General features: G+C 40.6%; 1 protein-coding gene across 4 annotated transcripts in view; it reads right to left on the bottom strand.

Annotated features, from left to right (window-relative positions):
* Nucleotides 1–14,265, bottom strand: part of LOC125881950 (E3 ubiquitin-protein ligase HECW1) — a 95,969-nt gene that overhangs the window by 52,854 nt on the left and 28,850 nt on the right. For all 4 annotated transcript variants that reach the window (XM_049565432.1, XM_049565434.1, XM_049565430.1 and 1 more), the window contains 2 exons: nucleotides 10,423–10,498; nucleotides 6,309–6,478 (listed from right to left, as the gene is read on the bottom strand). In XM_049565432.1, the coding sequence (XP_049421389.1) occupies nucleotides 6,309–6,478; nucleotides 10,423–10,498 (246 nt within the window). The remainder of the gene's footprint in view (nucleotides 1–6,308; nucleotides 6,479–10,422; nucleotides 10,499–14,265) is intronic.

The raw sequence follows: 14,265 nt of genomic DNA, 5'->3' as shown, positions 1-14,265 counted from the left end.
GTGTGTGTGTGTGTGTGTGTGTGTGTGTGTGTGTGTGTGTCAGCTGTGGTGGCAGCCACAGTAGATTTCAGCTGCTGTCCTCTGCTAACCTTGTAACTTAGCTGCACCTTAGCCAGCATTAGTCAGTGACTTTATATGTATCACGTTGGCCCTCTTATCATGTTGTTAATGTGTGTTCTTGTACATCCTGTGATATTTAATTTATAATCCCAGCGCTGGAAGACAGATGAAAAAAGATACGAGGAAACATGAATGGCTGGGGCACGAAGAGAGAGTGTAATTAGGAAAGAAGCGCAGTGAAACTAAAGTGTGCATGTGGCTGCATGGAATGAAATGAAATGACATTGTGCTGCTAAGAAGACAGAAAAATGAGAAGGGGAGGGGAAGGAAGGCAGGGCTGGGGAAATCAGTGTGCAGGGCGATAAAGGAGGAGGATGAAAAGGAGTCGGAGTGAATAATTTACAAGATGAGCTCGAAGGGAGCAGACAGAGCAAAAGTGTGTGTTTGTGAGTGGAGGATGGGACAAACTCAATAAAGAGGCTGTGATCGTACAGCAGAGAGAGAGTGAGGGAGGAAGGAGAGGAAATGGACGGGAGGCTGAGTGTGTGCTGTTGCAGCAGCAGAGAACAATGTTAATCTCTAGGAAGAGGAGTGAAATGAAGCTGTAAAGGACCAGAGGATGGGAGGGTGTGCGAGGAGACAAAGGGATAGGACGAGTAGAGGAGAAGTAGGAGGAATAAGGAAAGTCATCATGCACTGTAGAAGCTGTCAGAGTCATTCTGAACAGTGTGTGTGCGTGTGTGTGTGTGTGTGTGTGTGTGTGTGTGTGTGTGTGTGTCAGCCCTGCGGTCGTCTGGTGACCAGGGGTGTGCCATATCCTCACGTTCATGATTATACCTGTAGACTTTTTTTAATATGAAAAATTCATTTTGTGACATTGGCGATATTTGAACTTGCTGACATATTGACGTCATACTGTTACCCACGGCAACAACAAGCACGGCTGAAAGCAAAATAATTACAGACTCCGCAGTGGTTCCAAAAAGAGGAGCAGCTTCAGTAGTGTGGAACAAACTGTGGCATCCTGAATGTTTTACTTCTCTTACCGCTCAGAGGGAACTCAGTCAGCAGCTCCTCTGGCAGCAGCACAGCGTCTCTCCCTCTCCTCTCTGATTGTGTCATTAACCTTTGGTAATGTAAACCTACGTGACGCTCGCAGCTCGACAAAAAACTCCATATATGTGAATGTGTGATAGTTGTGGTATCATAACAGCCTGTCACAGGTTACAGTGTGGTGATTAGAGGAGAAATGGCAGAGCATAAAGGTCCAGGTGGAAAAAGAAATAACTCAATCATTTAGGATTTTACTAAAAGAAGGAAATCACCTGTTGATTTATATATATAGATGCCAGGGGACATTTTTTGTATTTGGGAGCTGTTTAAATGTGTAATTTGTGGTCGATTTTATTTAGTTGAACTATTATTACTGTAACAGAATCTGAATCTCACTCTGAGTTACTGTTGTTGTTCACAAACTAAAGAAATGAGAGATCATTTTAGTTCAGTTTTCAATGAATATTTGAAGCAAACTGTGAAACTATATCACTTATTTTGTTGCAATACTGTTTTCCTAAATTAATAAAAAAAACATATATATATATTTTTACTAATTTGTCATATTGTCAACAATATCATTATCCCAAAAATGCCCTGAAATATTGTGATATTATTTAAGGGCCATAACACCCACCCCTGCTGGTGACCTGTCCAGGGTGAACCCCGGATGGCCTTTCACCCAATGACAGCAGGGACAGGCTCCAGCCCCCCATCAATCCTGTAACAGGATAAGCAATTATGGAAATCAGTAGATCCCCTTCTGTTTTTGAAGCATCTGAAGGCATCCAAGCACCCAGTTGGTATTATTCTATTTCCTATCTTTACTTATTTGCCTTTATCAGTATGTGTGGTCAGTAGTGATGGCCAAATGAAGCCTCATGAAGCATTTTCTTTATTTTCTGAGCCCACTAGATGGCGCTCATGGTTTAAAGAGCGAGGCTCAAAGAATGGCAATTCAGCGTGCTTTCAACCTTTTGTTGAACAAAAAGCGCCATCTAGTGGGAAAATAAAGAAAATGCTTCATGAGGCCTCATTTGGCCATCACTAGTGGTCGGCATGTTCTCACATGTACTGTAATGAACTAATAACTTCTGAAGATGTCTGAACTTTTGTTGTCTGATAAAGTGTGGGGAAAAAGTTGATTAAAAGAAAAAAAATGGTTTGTCGTGGTGGCAAAGATGACACTAGTGGAAATACTGTTGCACCTAATCATTTTTTTTGGGGGGGGGGGGGGACTCCAACTCAACTGACCAAAATGTTTTATGTAGTTCCAAAGTCCAAGCTGAGATAACAATGATGATCACTGCAGCATCATCAGGGCTATTTTCTCATACTTGACAAAGCCCCTCTAGAGCTACAGGGTGAGTAGTAGTGATGGCCAAATGAAGCTTCATGAAGCATTTTCTTTATTTTATGAGCCCACTAGATGGCGCTTTTTGTTCAACAAAAGGTTAAAAGCACACTGAATTGCTATTCTTTGAGCCTCTCTCTTTAAACCATAAGCGCCATCTAGTGGGCTCAGAAAATAAAGAAAATGCTTCATGAAGCTTCATTTGGCCATCACTAGTGAGTAGTACTTCTCATGAGTATTACAAAAATATAGTGGTTGCTTGTACACTGTTATGTGCTTGTGGTTAGAGAGCGCCATTTTATTAGCATTTCCATTAGAATATGTTCACATGCTTTAATGTTGCGGTGATGAGGCAATGATGAAGCTCCACACTGAACCACTGTAGCAGACTTCAGCTGTGTTTAGCTGCATTTCTACCATCAAAAGAAACAAGGACACGTTCTCAGATGGAGCCAGAGAGAAGAGAGAGGACGGTGTCATATCTGGGGACACATATTTACATATCCACAATGAAAAGCCATTAAAAAGTGCATTTTGCACTACACGTCTCCTTCAATTTTTTAAAATTATTTCCATTATATTTAAACAAAAACTCTCCGCAGGCTTTTTGTGTTCAACACATTTGCAGAATGTCCACATCCACAGAAAAATCTAATTGCAAATACGACCGTTAGGCAGGCATTTTGTAGCCTGAGGCCAAGAAGCATCCTGAATAACACTCACACAGAAAAGTGATTCCTTGACACAAAACTCATGACTAACTGTCACAGGCATAACTTTGGGACATGCAGTCAATGATAAGGGGTCCCTTGGGGACAATATCAGCATTGCAGTATTTAAAATTAATACTACCTCTGTTCTTTTTAAACATCTTTTGGACGACAGAGGAGAAGAACTCTGCTGGTCATTATCATCAATGAACAATCGATCAGACTATATCAGATCCAGCAAACCAAAATTAAATGTCATTAATCAAGGTCAACATCGATTTAATATGCTGCCAAATGAAAGTAAACACAAACCTGCAATTAATTATTCAATAAAAGCTTCATAGCACCACTATTTATAGAAGATATCTGCTGAGAGGACTCAATTCCACGGAAAACACTTTGCAGTTTGCAGTGATCCGTTCTTCTCATGGTTTATATTTGGTGCTGATAACATGTTGTCATTCTATCTTATTATATACCGTCATGATGCAGAATTGTCTCTTAAAGCTGCAGAGTACTGGACTGCAGTATGAGAAGTACTACAGAGACCCATTAGAGTTACACAGTACATTACTGCCAAGCTAGCTGCTCAACATGGGAGCTGTTTGGAAGAGCAAAGTGGCCCTGAGCTTGAGTGGATGCTGCCAAGACATGCCAGGACAGGACACTACATTAGATCAGTGTATGGAGTCTGCTGAGGGACATAATAGGAGGTAGAGATGCAGAATATGTATTTGTTGAGTAATTCCTTTGTATAGTGTATGAAATGTTGATATCACACAAAGCCTTTATGCTAATGCAACTAAACTGGAATGATTTGCACATGAACTTTCCAGAAACGTGTGGGTTTCCTAGAAAAAGTCCCTAAATGAGAAAATCAATTGGCTGATGTTGTTTTCCACAAAGCAAACATGATTTTCATGGATTACATTGATCCTCTTACAGCTGGAACCAAAGAAGCAGCCGGTCCTCCCTTCTCTGTGCTGTGCCATCCGTGGACTGGGTTTATATTAGGAACTTGTGAATTTTAGGACACTGCTTCTCCTTCAAAAGTCATTTAAAGTAGTGATGGCCAAATGAAGCCTCATGAAGCATTTCCTTTATTTTCTGAGCCCACTAGATGGCGCTTTTTGTTCAACAAAAGGTTGAAAGCACACTGAATTGCCATTCTTTGAGCCCCTCTCTTTAAACCATGAGCGCCATCTAGTGGGCTCAGAAAATAAAGACAGTGCTTCATGAGGCTTCATTTGGCCATCAGTAATTTAAAGAACAATCTAACATTGAGATAAATAACCTGGACAAAATGATGCTGTTGAGGACCACTGTTTGCTTTCCATCTATGCACAAAACACACCAGTACTAAGCAGAACCTCGGTCAACTTTCTCTTTCCTGGTATACTTCAACATGCTATCGAAGTTAATTTATGTTGAGAAGAAAACCAGATTTTGACGATGTGACTGGGGGACTGTCACAATCTTCACAGACACATTACGTTGCATATAGTCACATCTTAAGTTAGCTAATGTTAGCTAAATGCTTGCTAACTAGCTACCTCGCTTGCAGAGGATTCAGCCTGCTGTCAGATCACTAATGTCAGCCAGGTTTTCTTCCTCCTGATTTCTGTGGTGATGTTAAAGTTGGGAATGACAGATAGATTGGCCGCTGACATATTTTCAAGATGACATGTTTTATCGTTAGCGCGATCCTTGTGTGTTCATATTATCTCTGTAAGACTACGTGCTGCCCCAAAGAAACTTTTGGTGGGTATTATTTGTATAGATATACACAACATCATTGTGAATATATCATTCCTTCACATACTGTGGTTGTTGCTGTCAACTTTTTGAAGCTATAGTTTCTGACGCCCGGAAACTATCAATTACACAATGCTGCACTGCAATACTAAGGGGGGCAGGACTTGGGATAAGTAAACAAGACCAGAGCCTGCGAGGCTAATTTATACAATGTAAAATGCCATCGGCTTGTGCTAATAACGTTTGCATGTTGTATATGTTGGGAGATCATGTCTAGCAAATGACGAGTGTTTTGTCTGTGTTGCCAAGTTATAATGAAACTGATTTGTGTCTTTACAGCACTTCCCAGTAGTGATGGCCAAATGAAGCCTCCTGAAGCATTTTCTTTATTTTCTGAGCCCACTAGATGGCACTTTTTGTTCAACCAAAGGTTGAAAGCACACTGAATTGCCATTCTTTGAGCCTCTCTCTTTAAACCATGAGCGCCATGTAGTGGGCTCAGAAAATAAAGAAAATGCTTCATGAGGCTTCATTTGGCCATCACTACTTCCCAGAGACCCCACTGCCAACTAGTGTTTTGGAGGTATAACTGCAGAGTGACACAGACACATCACTGTACAAGAACTGTATAGATTCTCACAACGGTGCAGGCTGTTGAGCTAACACACAACTATAAGTCTGCCTGTACTTAAATGATGTAGATGTGGCTGTAACGTTCGTGATACTTTAATGTAGTCATTTAAATTTTCCTCTAGATGTTAGCTAAATAAATATACTGCACTAAATGTTATCCAATTCATGAGACATTCTCTGAGAAGACTCACTTTGTTGGTGCAGAGCACAGAGACATGGACACTGTGTGTAAACTATTACAGGCTGGTATAAACCTTGGGTTAGATAAGAACAACACCTGTAACCATGGTAACTTTACACATCAAACACCTCAGACTGCTTTAAAGATATAAACCATTAAAATCAGAAAAGACAAAACTAACAATACTCAAGAGTCTCAAACAGATGTCAAAATTAACAGTGCGTACTGTCTGCCGTCAGAGACGATCCTTATCTACAGACCAGAGAACGCATGCACACGTTTCTGCCATCTTTTGTCACCCAGACTGAATCCTAACCTTACATTTTGCTCCTGGAAGAAAGTGAAATGGTTCTACAATTGCTCAATAACAGCAGGAGACTGTAAACTTGCGGTAAAGCTTCACAGAGGCTTCACATTTGGCACAGCCGAGCACACAGACGATACAGGAAGCAGCATGAATGCAGATAATGTAGTTTAAACAATTTAAAGGTCTAAACATAGCGTGGAAATCTATTAACCTGTGTGTGTGAGTGTGTGTACTGCTGTGTGTGTGTTTAAGTACCTCGGTGCTCCACTGTGGGTTGACTGTGTTGCAGACCACTCCGGAGCGCTTCTCCTGGCCGTGGTGTGGCAGCGAGGGGAAGATGCTGTGCTTTCCAGGCTGGATGGAAAGCTTCAGGTAGGGGTCGGGGTTGAAGAACATCCCCTTCTTCAAACCAACTGCCTGGAGGTCTGAAAGAGGTGGACGGGGAAGCAAAGGAGAGGGTTATGGAGTGGCAAAACAATGGCTGTCCTCTGTTATAATAGAAAACTCTGATTCAGCTCACAAATTGCAGGACTTTCATTAGTGACTTGCCGCTACAGGATTTATCAGCATGGATCAGATGAGTGTTACACAGTGGCCAAGACGTTTGCAAATAAGCCCATTAACATCCCTCTGCGATTGTCACAAATGAGCAGTGTTGTTTTATGTCTTTATATTTTTATTACATCTTCCAACAGAGGGCTGGAAGTGTGTGTAAAGGGTAGATGAAACTGTTGTAACATCCTTTAATGTATTTCTCGAGCTGTGTCAAGGTTGTTTTGTCCTTGGTTGTCTGGAATCTAAATTGACTTTCAAGTGGTTTGTGCATAATTTGAGGTGTGAAGGCAGCCGGAGGGGGATCCTCTCACCTAATCTAATGTGATATGTCATGTAAGCGTATACGATAAGAGACAAGCAAACGTTTCTGTTACAAGAGTGGTACAAAGTGGAGAGTCAAATAGAGAAAGGAAGATCTTTATTCATGCCATAAGGGTCAAGAAATTTAATTTCAAAACCAGCCCAACTGTCCCTGCAGTAATTTGGTGTCACAGTTAATCCCTCTGTTGATGTTTAAGGCCAACTGTGTTTTCAAATATCTGGTTATTTTAGGTCTGAACACCTTCTTAACTTACTTATGTCTATGAGAAAACTATTGGCAGAGTGTAGATGTCTTAAACAAGATTTCTCACATGTATTCAAAGTGCAGTTACGTGTTCTGTCCTTGTTGTTCACACGGGTGATGCCGTTTTGCCAAAATTAAATAATAAAATACAAAAACTAATCATGTCAGTGACATATACACTAGTGATGGCCAAATGAAGCCTCATGAAGCATTTTCTTTATTCTATGAGCCCACTAGATGGCGCTTTTTGTTCAACAAAAGGTTGAAAGCACGCTGAATTGCCATTCTTTGAGCCTCTCTCTTTAAACCATGAGCGCCATCTAGTGGTCTCAGAAAATAAAGACAATGCTTCATGAGGCTTCATTGGCCATCACTAATATGCGCACTTTGCAAACAAGAGTAACGTATATAACTACAGTTCTTTGAATTCTGGATGACTGCCAGACGTGTGTTAGATCCAGGAAAAACAAAGAACTTTTTGTTTTTTATGTCTTTATTGGGGGCGGGTAACAGATCAAAGTGAACATGATGTGGCGATGTACTAAAGGGGTGTGTACCAGGCAACATTTCCTTCTGTACAGCTGTGGTTCTCAAAGTATAATGCATGAGTCCCAAGGGTGAGGGCAGAAGGTCGGTGTGAAAGGAAAGACATAAGACAAAGATACTGTGTGAGGTGAAAGGCACAGGTGCTTGCTCTAAAGACAATGGGAGTTGGGAGACCTTTTCCTCGAGACCTCTCTAACTTAAAAGAGATTTTAGGGTTAAGGTTAAGAAAAAAGTCGTGGTTTGTGTTAAAGTTAAGGGATTCGTGGAAATTTCTTCAATGTGAAAAATAAACATGAAAGTAGTAACTGTTGTTTGGCTGCTGATTTGCTGCTGTGACACACAACTGATGAAATTAATGTATCTGAGCTACCTCCTCTGTGCTCATAATTGATCAGATCTGAAACACAGGGGCACTGATGTGGAGGTTATCATTATCTACATCACAGCTATAAATCTGCTTAGAAATCACGGAAACAGACGCTCCTCACAACTCCAGAACTTGTCTGAAAATCATCAGGTTTTTAAGTTTTCTTCTGTATCAAAGTCACCCAGTGACAGCTGTCTGTGCATGCATGGGAACACTGCAAACAGACACTGCTAGTAGCTAATTCAGCATATTTTTAATGCTGCCAAAATATAGCATAGAGAGTTGAAGTCCTTCCCTCCTGGTGTCACCAGCTGGACCTTATATCAGAAACTCTGTACGGTAGATAACGGCAATAGTTTTTTGATCCCTTTTGAATTGTGCCATCAATTACACATACTGTGCTTGTAAATTGAAAAATAATCTTGCAAGCCAACATAGCTGCGGTTTCTCTCTCGCTGCAGCAATGATGCCTATATGTTTCATATGTGGATAAAGCTACATGAGCAGCAGGTCCTGTTTGTTCATTTGCTTCACAGCTTATAAAAAAAAACACATTATGCAAGATGATGTTACATTTGTGTGTGGGATATAGCTAAGTTACCTAGCTAGCTGGTGTTGGCGATGTATACTGGACAAGACTTGGGATGAAATTCACTATGAAGTTTCACACAAAAGTAAGTAGTACTACCACAAACTGCTACTTTTTTGACCTGCAAAATTATTATCCTTTTCCAGTATAGAAGATCTATACAATCAGAACAGTTTCAAGTCGGACACCCAAAATTAGCGTCACCAATTAAGCATCTAACAAAATATTTCCCCTCCTGTTCCTGAGATATGACGATGAGTGACGGCCAGAGAAGTGGTTTATGCAGAACATTATGATGTCACAGTGAAGCTGACCTTTGATCTTTTGGATATATAATGTCATCACTTCATTATTTTATCCTGTTAGACACCTGTGCAAAGTTTTGTCGTAATTAGTATATGAATTCTTGAGTTATGGCAAAAACACTCACACTGACCTTTGACCACAAAATTCTAATCACTTTTTTTTCAGTCCAAGTGGACATTCATGTCAAATATAAAGAAATTCCCTGAAGGTATTGTTGAGATATCACGTTCACAAGAATGAGACAGATGAGGTCATATAAACTAAACCTTTGACCACCAAAATAATCAGTTCATCGTTCAGTCCAAGTGAAGGTTTGTGCCAAATTTGAAGAAATTCCCTCAAGCTGTTCTTGAGATATCGAGTTCAAAAGAATGAGATGGATACAAGGTCACAGTGACCTTGACCTTTAACCACCAAAATAATCAGTTCATCGTTCAGCCCAAGTGACGGTTTGTGCCAAATTTGAAGAAATTCCCTCAAGCTGTTCGAGATATCACATTCAAAAGAATGAGATGGATGTAAGGTGACAGTGACCTTGACCTTTGACCCTTGTCCACCAAAATAATCAGTTCATCGCTCAGTCCAAGTGAAGGTTTGTGCCAAATTTGAGGAAAATTCCCTTGAGGCATTCTTGAGATATCGTGTTCACGAGGATAGGACGGACGTACATGTGGACAGTAGTGATGGCCAAAGGAAGCCTCATGAAGCATTTTCTTTATATTGTCATGGTTTAAAGAGAGAGGCTCAAAGAATGGCAATTCAGTGTGCTTTCAACCTTTTGTTGAACAAAAAGCGCCATCTAGTGGGCTCAGAAAATAAAGAAAATGATTCATGAGGCTTCATTTGGCCATCACTAGTGGACAACCCAAAAACACAATGCCTCCACGCCAGCCGATATTACGTTTTAAAATTGGGCTCAAGTTGTAATCCACAGTGTAACTCATGGACAACATACTACATTATATTTCCTGTTGATGTACCTCAAAGCATGATGGGAATGAGAGTTCAAAAATTCAATCTTGTCTGTGTGAGACGTTAAAAACCACTGGTCCAGTGGACAGAATTACCTGACATACAGTACCTTTGTAAAAGGTAAAGGACTGTTGCAATGAATGGTATAGACTGAACAAAATCAATTGTTAGTAAAGTGACTACTAGAATCTACTGACTCAAAAAGGTGGCCTTGGTATTACTTCCTGCTTCATCTTCAGTATTGACATAGTATTTTAGTAGTAAATGTTGCAGCTAATCAGTTGGGCTGGCATTGATTTGAGCGTACTACTGCTTTAAGAGAGACAACACCGAAACAAGAGAGAGCTGCAGGTCAAAGGAAGGGTCAGATGAGGACAGTGTGTGACAGCATTGATCTAAAGGCATTGACAGTAGGGGTCAAGCAACAGAGGAATGTATAGAAAGAAAAAGACAGATGTTGGTATCCTACCTGACAGGGAAAAGTTAATGAGTCTCCTGTTGCCCAGTCCATGGTTGACTTCAGGACTAACCACTGGCTTTAATACCTGAGGACACACACACACACACACACACACACACACACACACACACACACACACACACAAAGAGTTAAGAACTGTCCTCACATGAAAAGAACATGAGAACACACTCAATTATCCCTTGTCTTCTCCACCAGTGTCTTTCTTCCTTTGCTGTGGGATGAATCTTTAATGATGCCAATGAGAAAAGTGGGTCACTGCAGCCAAATAACGAAATAAAAGCCATAAATAACTGTATACAAGTCACAACTGAGTAGCAAAAACAAACAGCAATTAATACCAAAAATCTTCAACACATGTAGGATTGATTTATGAGTAGAAAACTGACAATGTTTAATCTGTTTTCATGATTCAACACACAAAGATGTCAGACATGTATTTGAAATCATATTGTGTCTGAATCCTTTGTGTTTATGTAGAGACAACACAGCCTTCTGTAAAGCTCTGTTTTCAGTCAGCCTGACAGCGTCCTGCGATCAATACTTTATCTTCATTCTCCTGACATTGATTCTACAGCCAGGAAGAGGAGGAGCATGGGGATGAGGGAGAGACAGGGGCGCTGACGGAGAGAGGAGGAAGTGGAGGAGAGCGTGAATACGGCTGTGATGCGTCAGCTCCACCATACAGTGGAAACGTTTTGTTTGATGCATCTTGAATACTGAACCCCGTCAAACATGAGCAGGCAGAAAAACAGAAATGATGGGAAAGCGTTTACCCGATGAATAATTGAAGTCACAGGGACATTGCACAGTCAGAGTTTAAGTTTCTAACATTCTGGATTCTTCCCCGAGTTATTAACCTCTGTAAATACACATATTTTAGGATGTCACTAAAGTAAGAAATCCTCACGATATAGATGTGAATAAATGTCCTTTAGATGTTAAAGGAAAGGTCACGGGATTACTGAAACTAACACTGTTTTTCACTTAGTATCAATGTGTTTGAATAAACCTAGTTTTTTTTGTTTTAACATTGGACCTCATTCACAAGCATTTCATTATTTATCTTCCTAAAATAGTCTGGAGCAAAACGATGAGTCTAAAGCCGTTAGCATGGCTGTATGATGGCTAAATGCTAACATCAGCATGCTAACATGATCACAATGGAAACATGCTAATGCTGAGCAGATACAATCCATGTTTACCCCCTTTGTTTGGGATGTTAGCATGCTAACAATTGCTAATTAGCACGTCATTAGCATGTCAGATGGTGAACGACATTAACATCGTGAGCATGTTAGCATGCTGGAGTTAGCATTTCACTCAAGGCACCGCTCTGTCTTTCGTGCAACCTCACAGAGCTGTTAGCATGGCTGTATACTAAATCGCATACTTCCGTTAGTACGCTTCAGTGTAATACACTATGTACACTACGTACTTGTGGTGCGTGGCGCACCAATTTTAACAGGCAAGTGTTTCAAAAGTGTTTTGCATTCACTGGAAGTGATGGTAGTGACGACAGTGGCGTCTTCCTTTTAAATGGCGAATTGCAAACAGACAGTCAAGCATGATCACCAACATTTGACTGCTATCTCCACCCACATTTAAACCAAACTTACGCCACAACATCAGTGCTGATTAAACTGTGCTACAGTAGCTAAGAGCTAACGTTAGCGCTCACATTATTGTTTGTGGTACCAAATCATTACAGACCAAACAAACATTGCTTCTTTTCGACAACATTATTGGTACTTAGTGCAAAAAACACGCAGCCTAAAACTGACAGACTCCTTGTTGTCCTCAGACGACAATAACTTTTGGACCGTTTTGAGTCACTGGATTTTCCCATACTATGTACTGCATACGCATTTGTGCACTCAAAATATCAAGTGTTTAGTACAGAGGTGTGCGATTTGAGTCAGTCTTTTTAAAATACTTTGTCATGGACCAAAATGCTATCAGCAGAAAATTCTATATGATTCTAGAGCAAGAAGAAAAATCAGAAGGTCACCTAAGTAATTATGCTCTGAGGAAACTAATATGCATACTTATGATCTTCACAATCTGGTCAGTGGTCGATTAGATACTTTATTATGCAGCTGAACAGACATACAGGGCAACAAACTGGCCAACATACACATCCTTACTCTGGTAATATCTACATAAAAACTAGAGACCATCTTGCAATAGGGTCACTCCAGATGTGATTCAGCCATCTGCAACTTAAAACAAAGCTGGGCCAGGGGGGTAAAGTTGGGGGACCAATGGCCCCTTTCTTACATCCTACTCCCCTACTTGTAGTGATGGCCAAATGAAGCCTCATGAAGCACTGTCTTTATTTTCTGAGCCCACTAGATGGTGCTCATGGTTTAAAGAGAGAGGCTCAAAGAATGGCAATTCAGTGTGCTTTCAACGTTTTGTTGAACAAAAAGTGCCATCTAGTGGGCTCAGAAAATAAAGAAAATGCTTCATGAGGCTTCATTTGGCCATCACTACCAACTTGTGGCCACTTGCTTCGATCAGTCATAGTTGCCACATTATTGAATTGACAAAATCTGTCCACAGACACACAGACATATATACACCTGGCAAAATACTCCAAACAGCTTCTGTGGTATTTACTGCTACAGTTGGTGTCACCAGGACTACATTTCGCAATGATGAAACAAACACACACAAAATTAAAAACAATACCAGCCAATGTGACGTTGTCCCAGCTGTGAGTGATGTTGACGTTGATGTGACATATGCATTCATTTTTATTGTACACAAAATCAGAGACAAAGTCAGGAGATTTTTAGGAGATATTCTCATATAACACTGACTATGAATACAGAGTCATCTCAGACATACTACCTATTTGGTGAGCCATCGATGCAAAAGCAGTATGACATGAGCTAAGCAGTGAAATGGAGACAGTATAGGAAGATGTAAACAGCCAGTGGGTCAGAGTCTTCCAAAACACAGCTCTGAATGCTTATGCAACTGTCTGGGAACAAAAAAACAAACTGACAGTGGGAATGAAAAGATAGAGGAAATGACAGATGTTTGGACCAATTCATTTTAATGAGATGCTAATCTGCCTTTCTGAGCACTGTCAGGGAGAAAAGTGCCAGCGCGGGTCTCCTCAATGATTCTAATCTCACAGATAAACCAAATGACATTTTCATCCATCTGCAGCACACTTTATATAATCTACCATCCTACTGCAGAATATAGAGAAAGACCAAATGCTCAGCCGCTTTGAAATGTAAGAGGGACGGTATGTAGAATTCATGAGCATCCTTTAAGTGTTGCAGGAATCTTAAATGATGTAAGAGGAGAGAGATTTTATACAATGAAAGCACCGCTCCTCCCAACCATGACTGGCCTGAGAGACAGCCTACATGTACAAAGTGGATCCACATCTGATTACAAGTCAGATACGTCAGGGCTCCAACCTCTGGGTGAGTGTGTTTAAGACATATTAATATCTCCCAGAGCCTTTAAGACAGTCAAGCTGAGTGATCTAACTCAGTTAGAGTGGATTAACAGAGACACAGGGTAGTGTATAGGAGGTGATATCAGCCCAGTGTTGAGAGGAGCTCTGGTGGGGGTGGTTTGTCAAATGCTATTATTTAATGTCCATCAGTCAGTGGTAGTCATGGGCCTGCTGCTATATGCCCCTCAGTGGAAATAACAATGAAGTTATCTTTCTCTTGTAGATGTTCTGTGGTAAATATGGAGGAAAAGTTAATCACTTTCATGCAGGGCTACCCTGAGCTTTTAACTGTCCCATGGTTGATAATTTTGGCATAGTACACACTTATGCAACAGCACCTGGAAGATCAGCTC

The sequence above is a fragment of the Epinephelus fuscoguttatus genome, linkage group LG21 (genome assembly GCF_011397635.1).
Source record: "Epinephelus fuscoguttatus linkage group LG21, E.fuscoguttatus.final_Chr_v1".
Lineage (NCBI taxonomy): Eukaryota > Metazoa > Chordata > Actinopteri > Perciformes > Serranidae > Epinephelus > Epinephelus fuscoguttatus.
The sequence above is the reverse complement of the archived record's forward strand: the minus strand, read 5'-3'. Positions and strand labels throughout refer to the sequence as shown.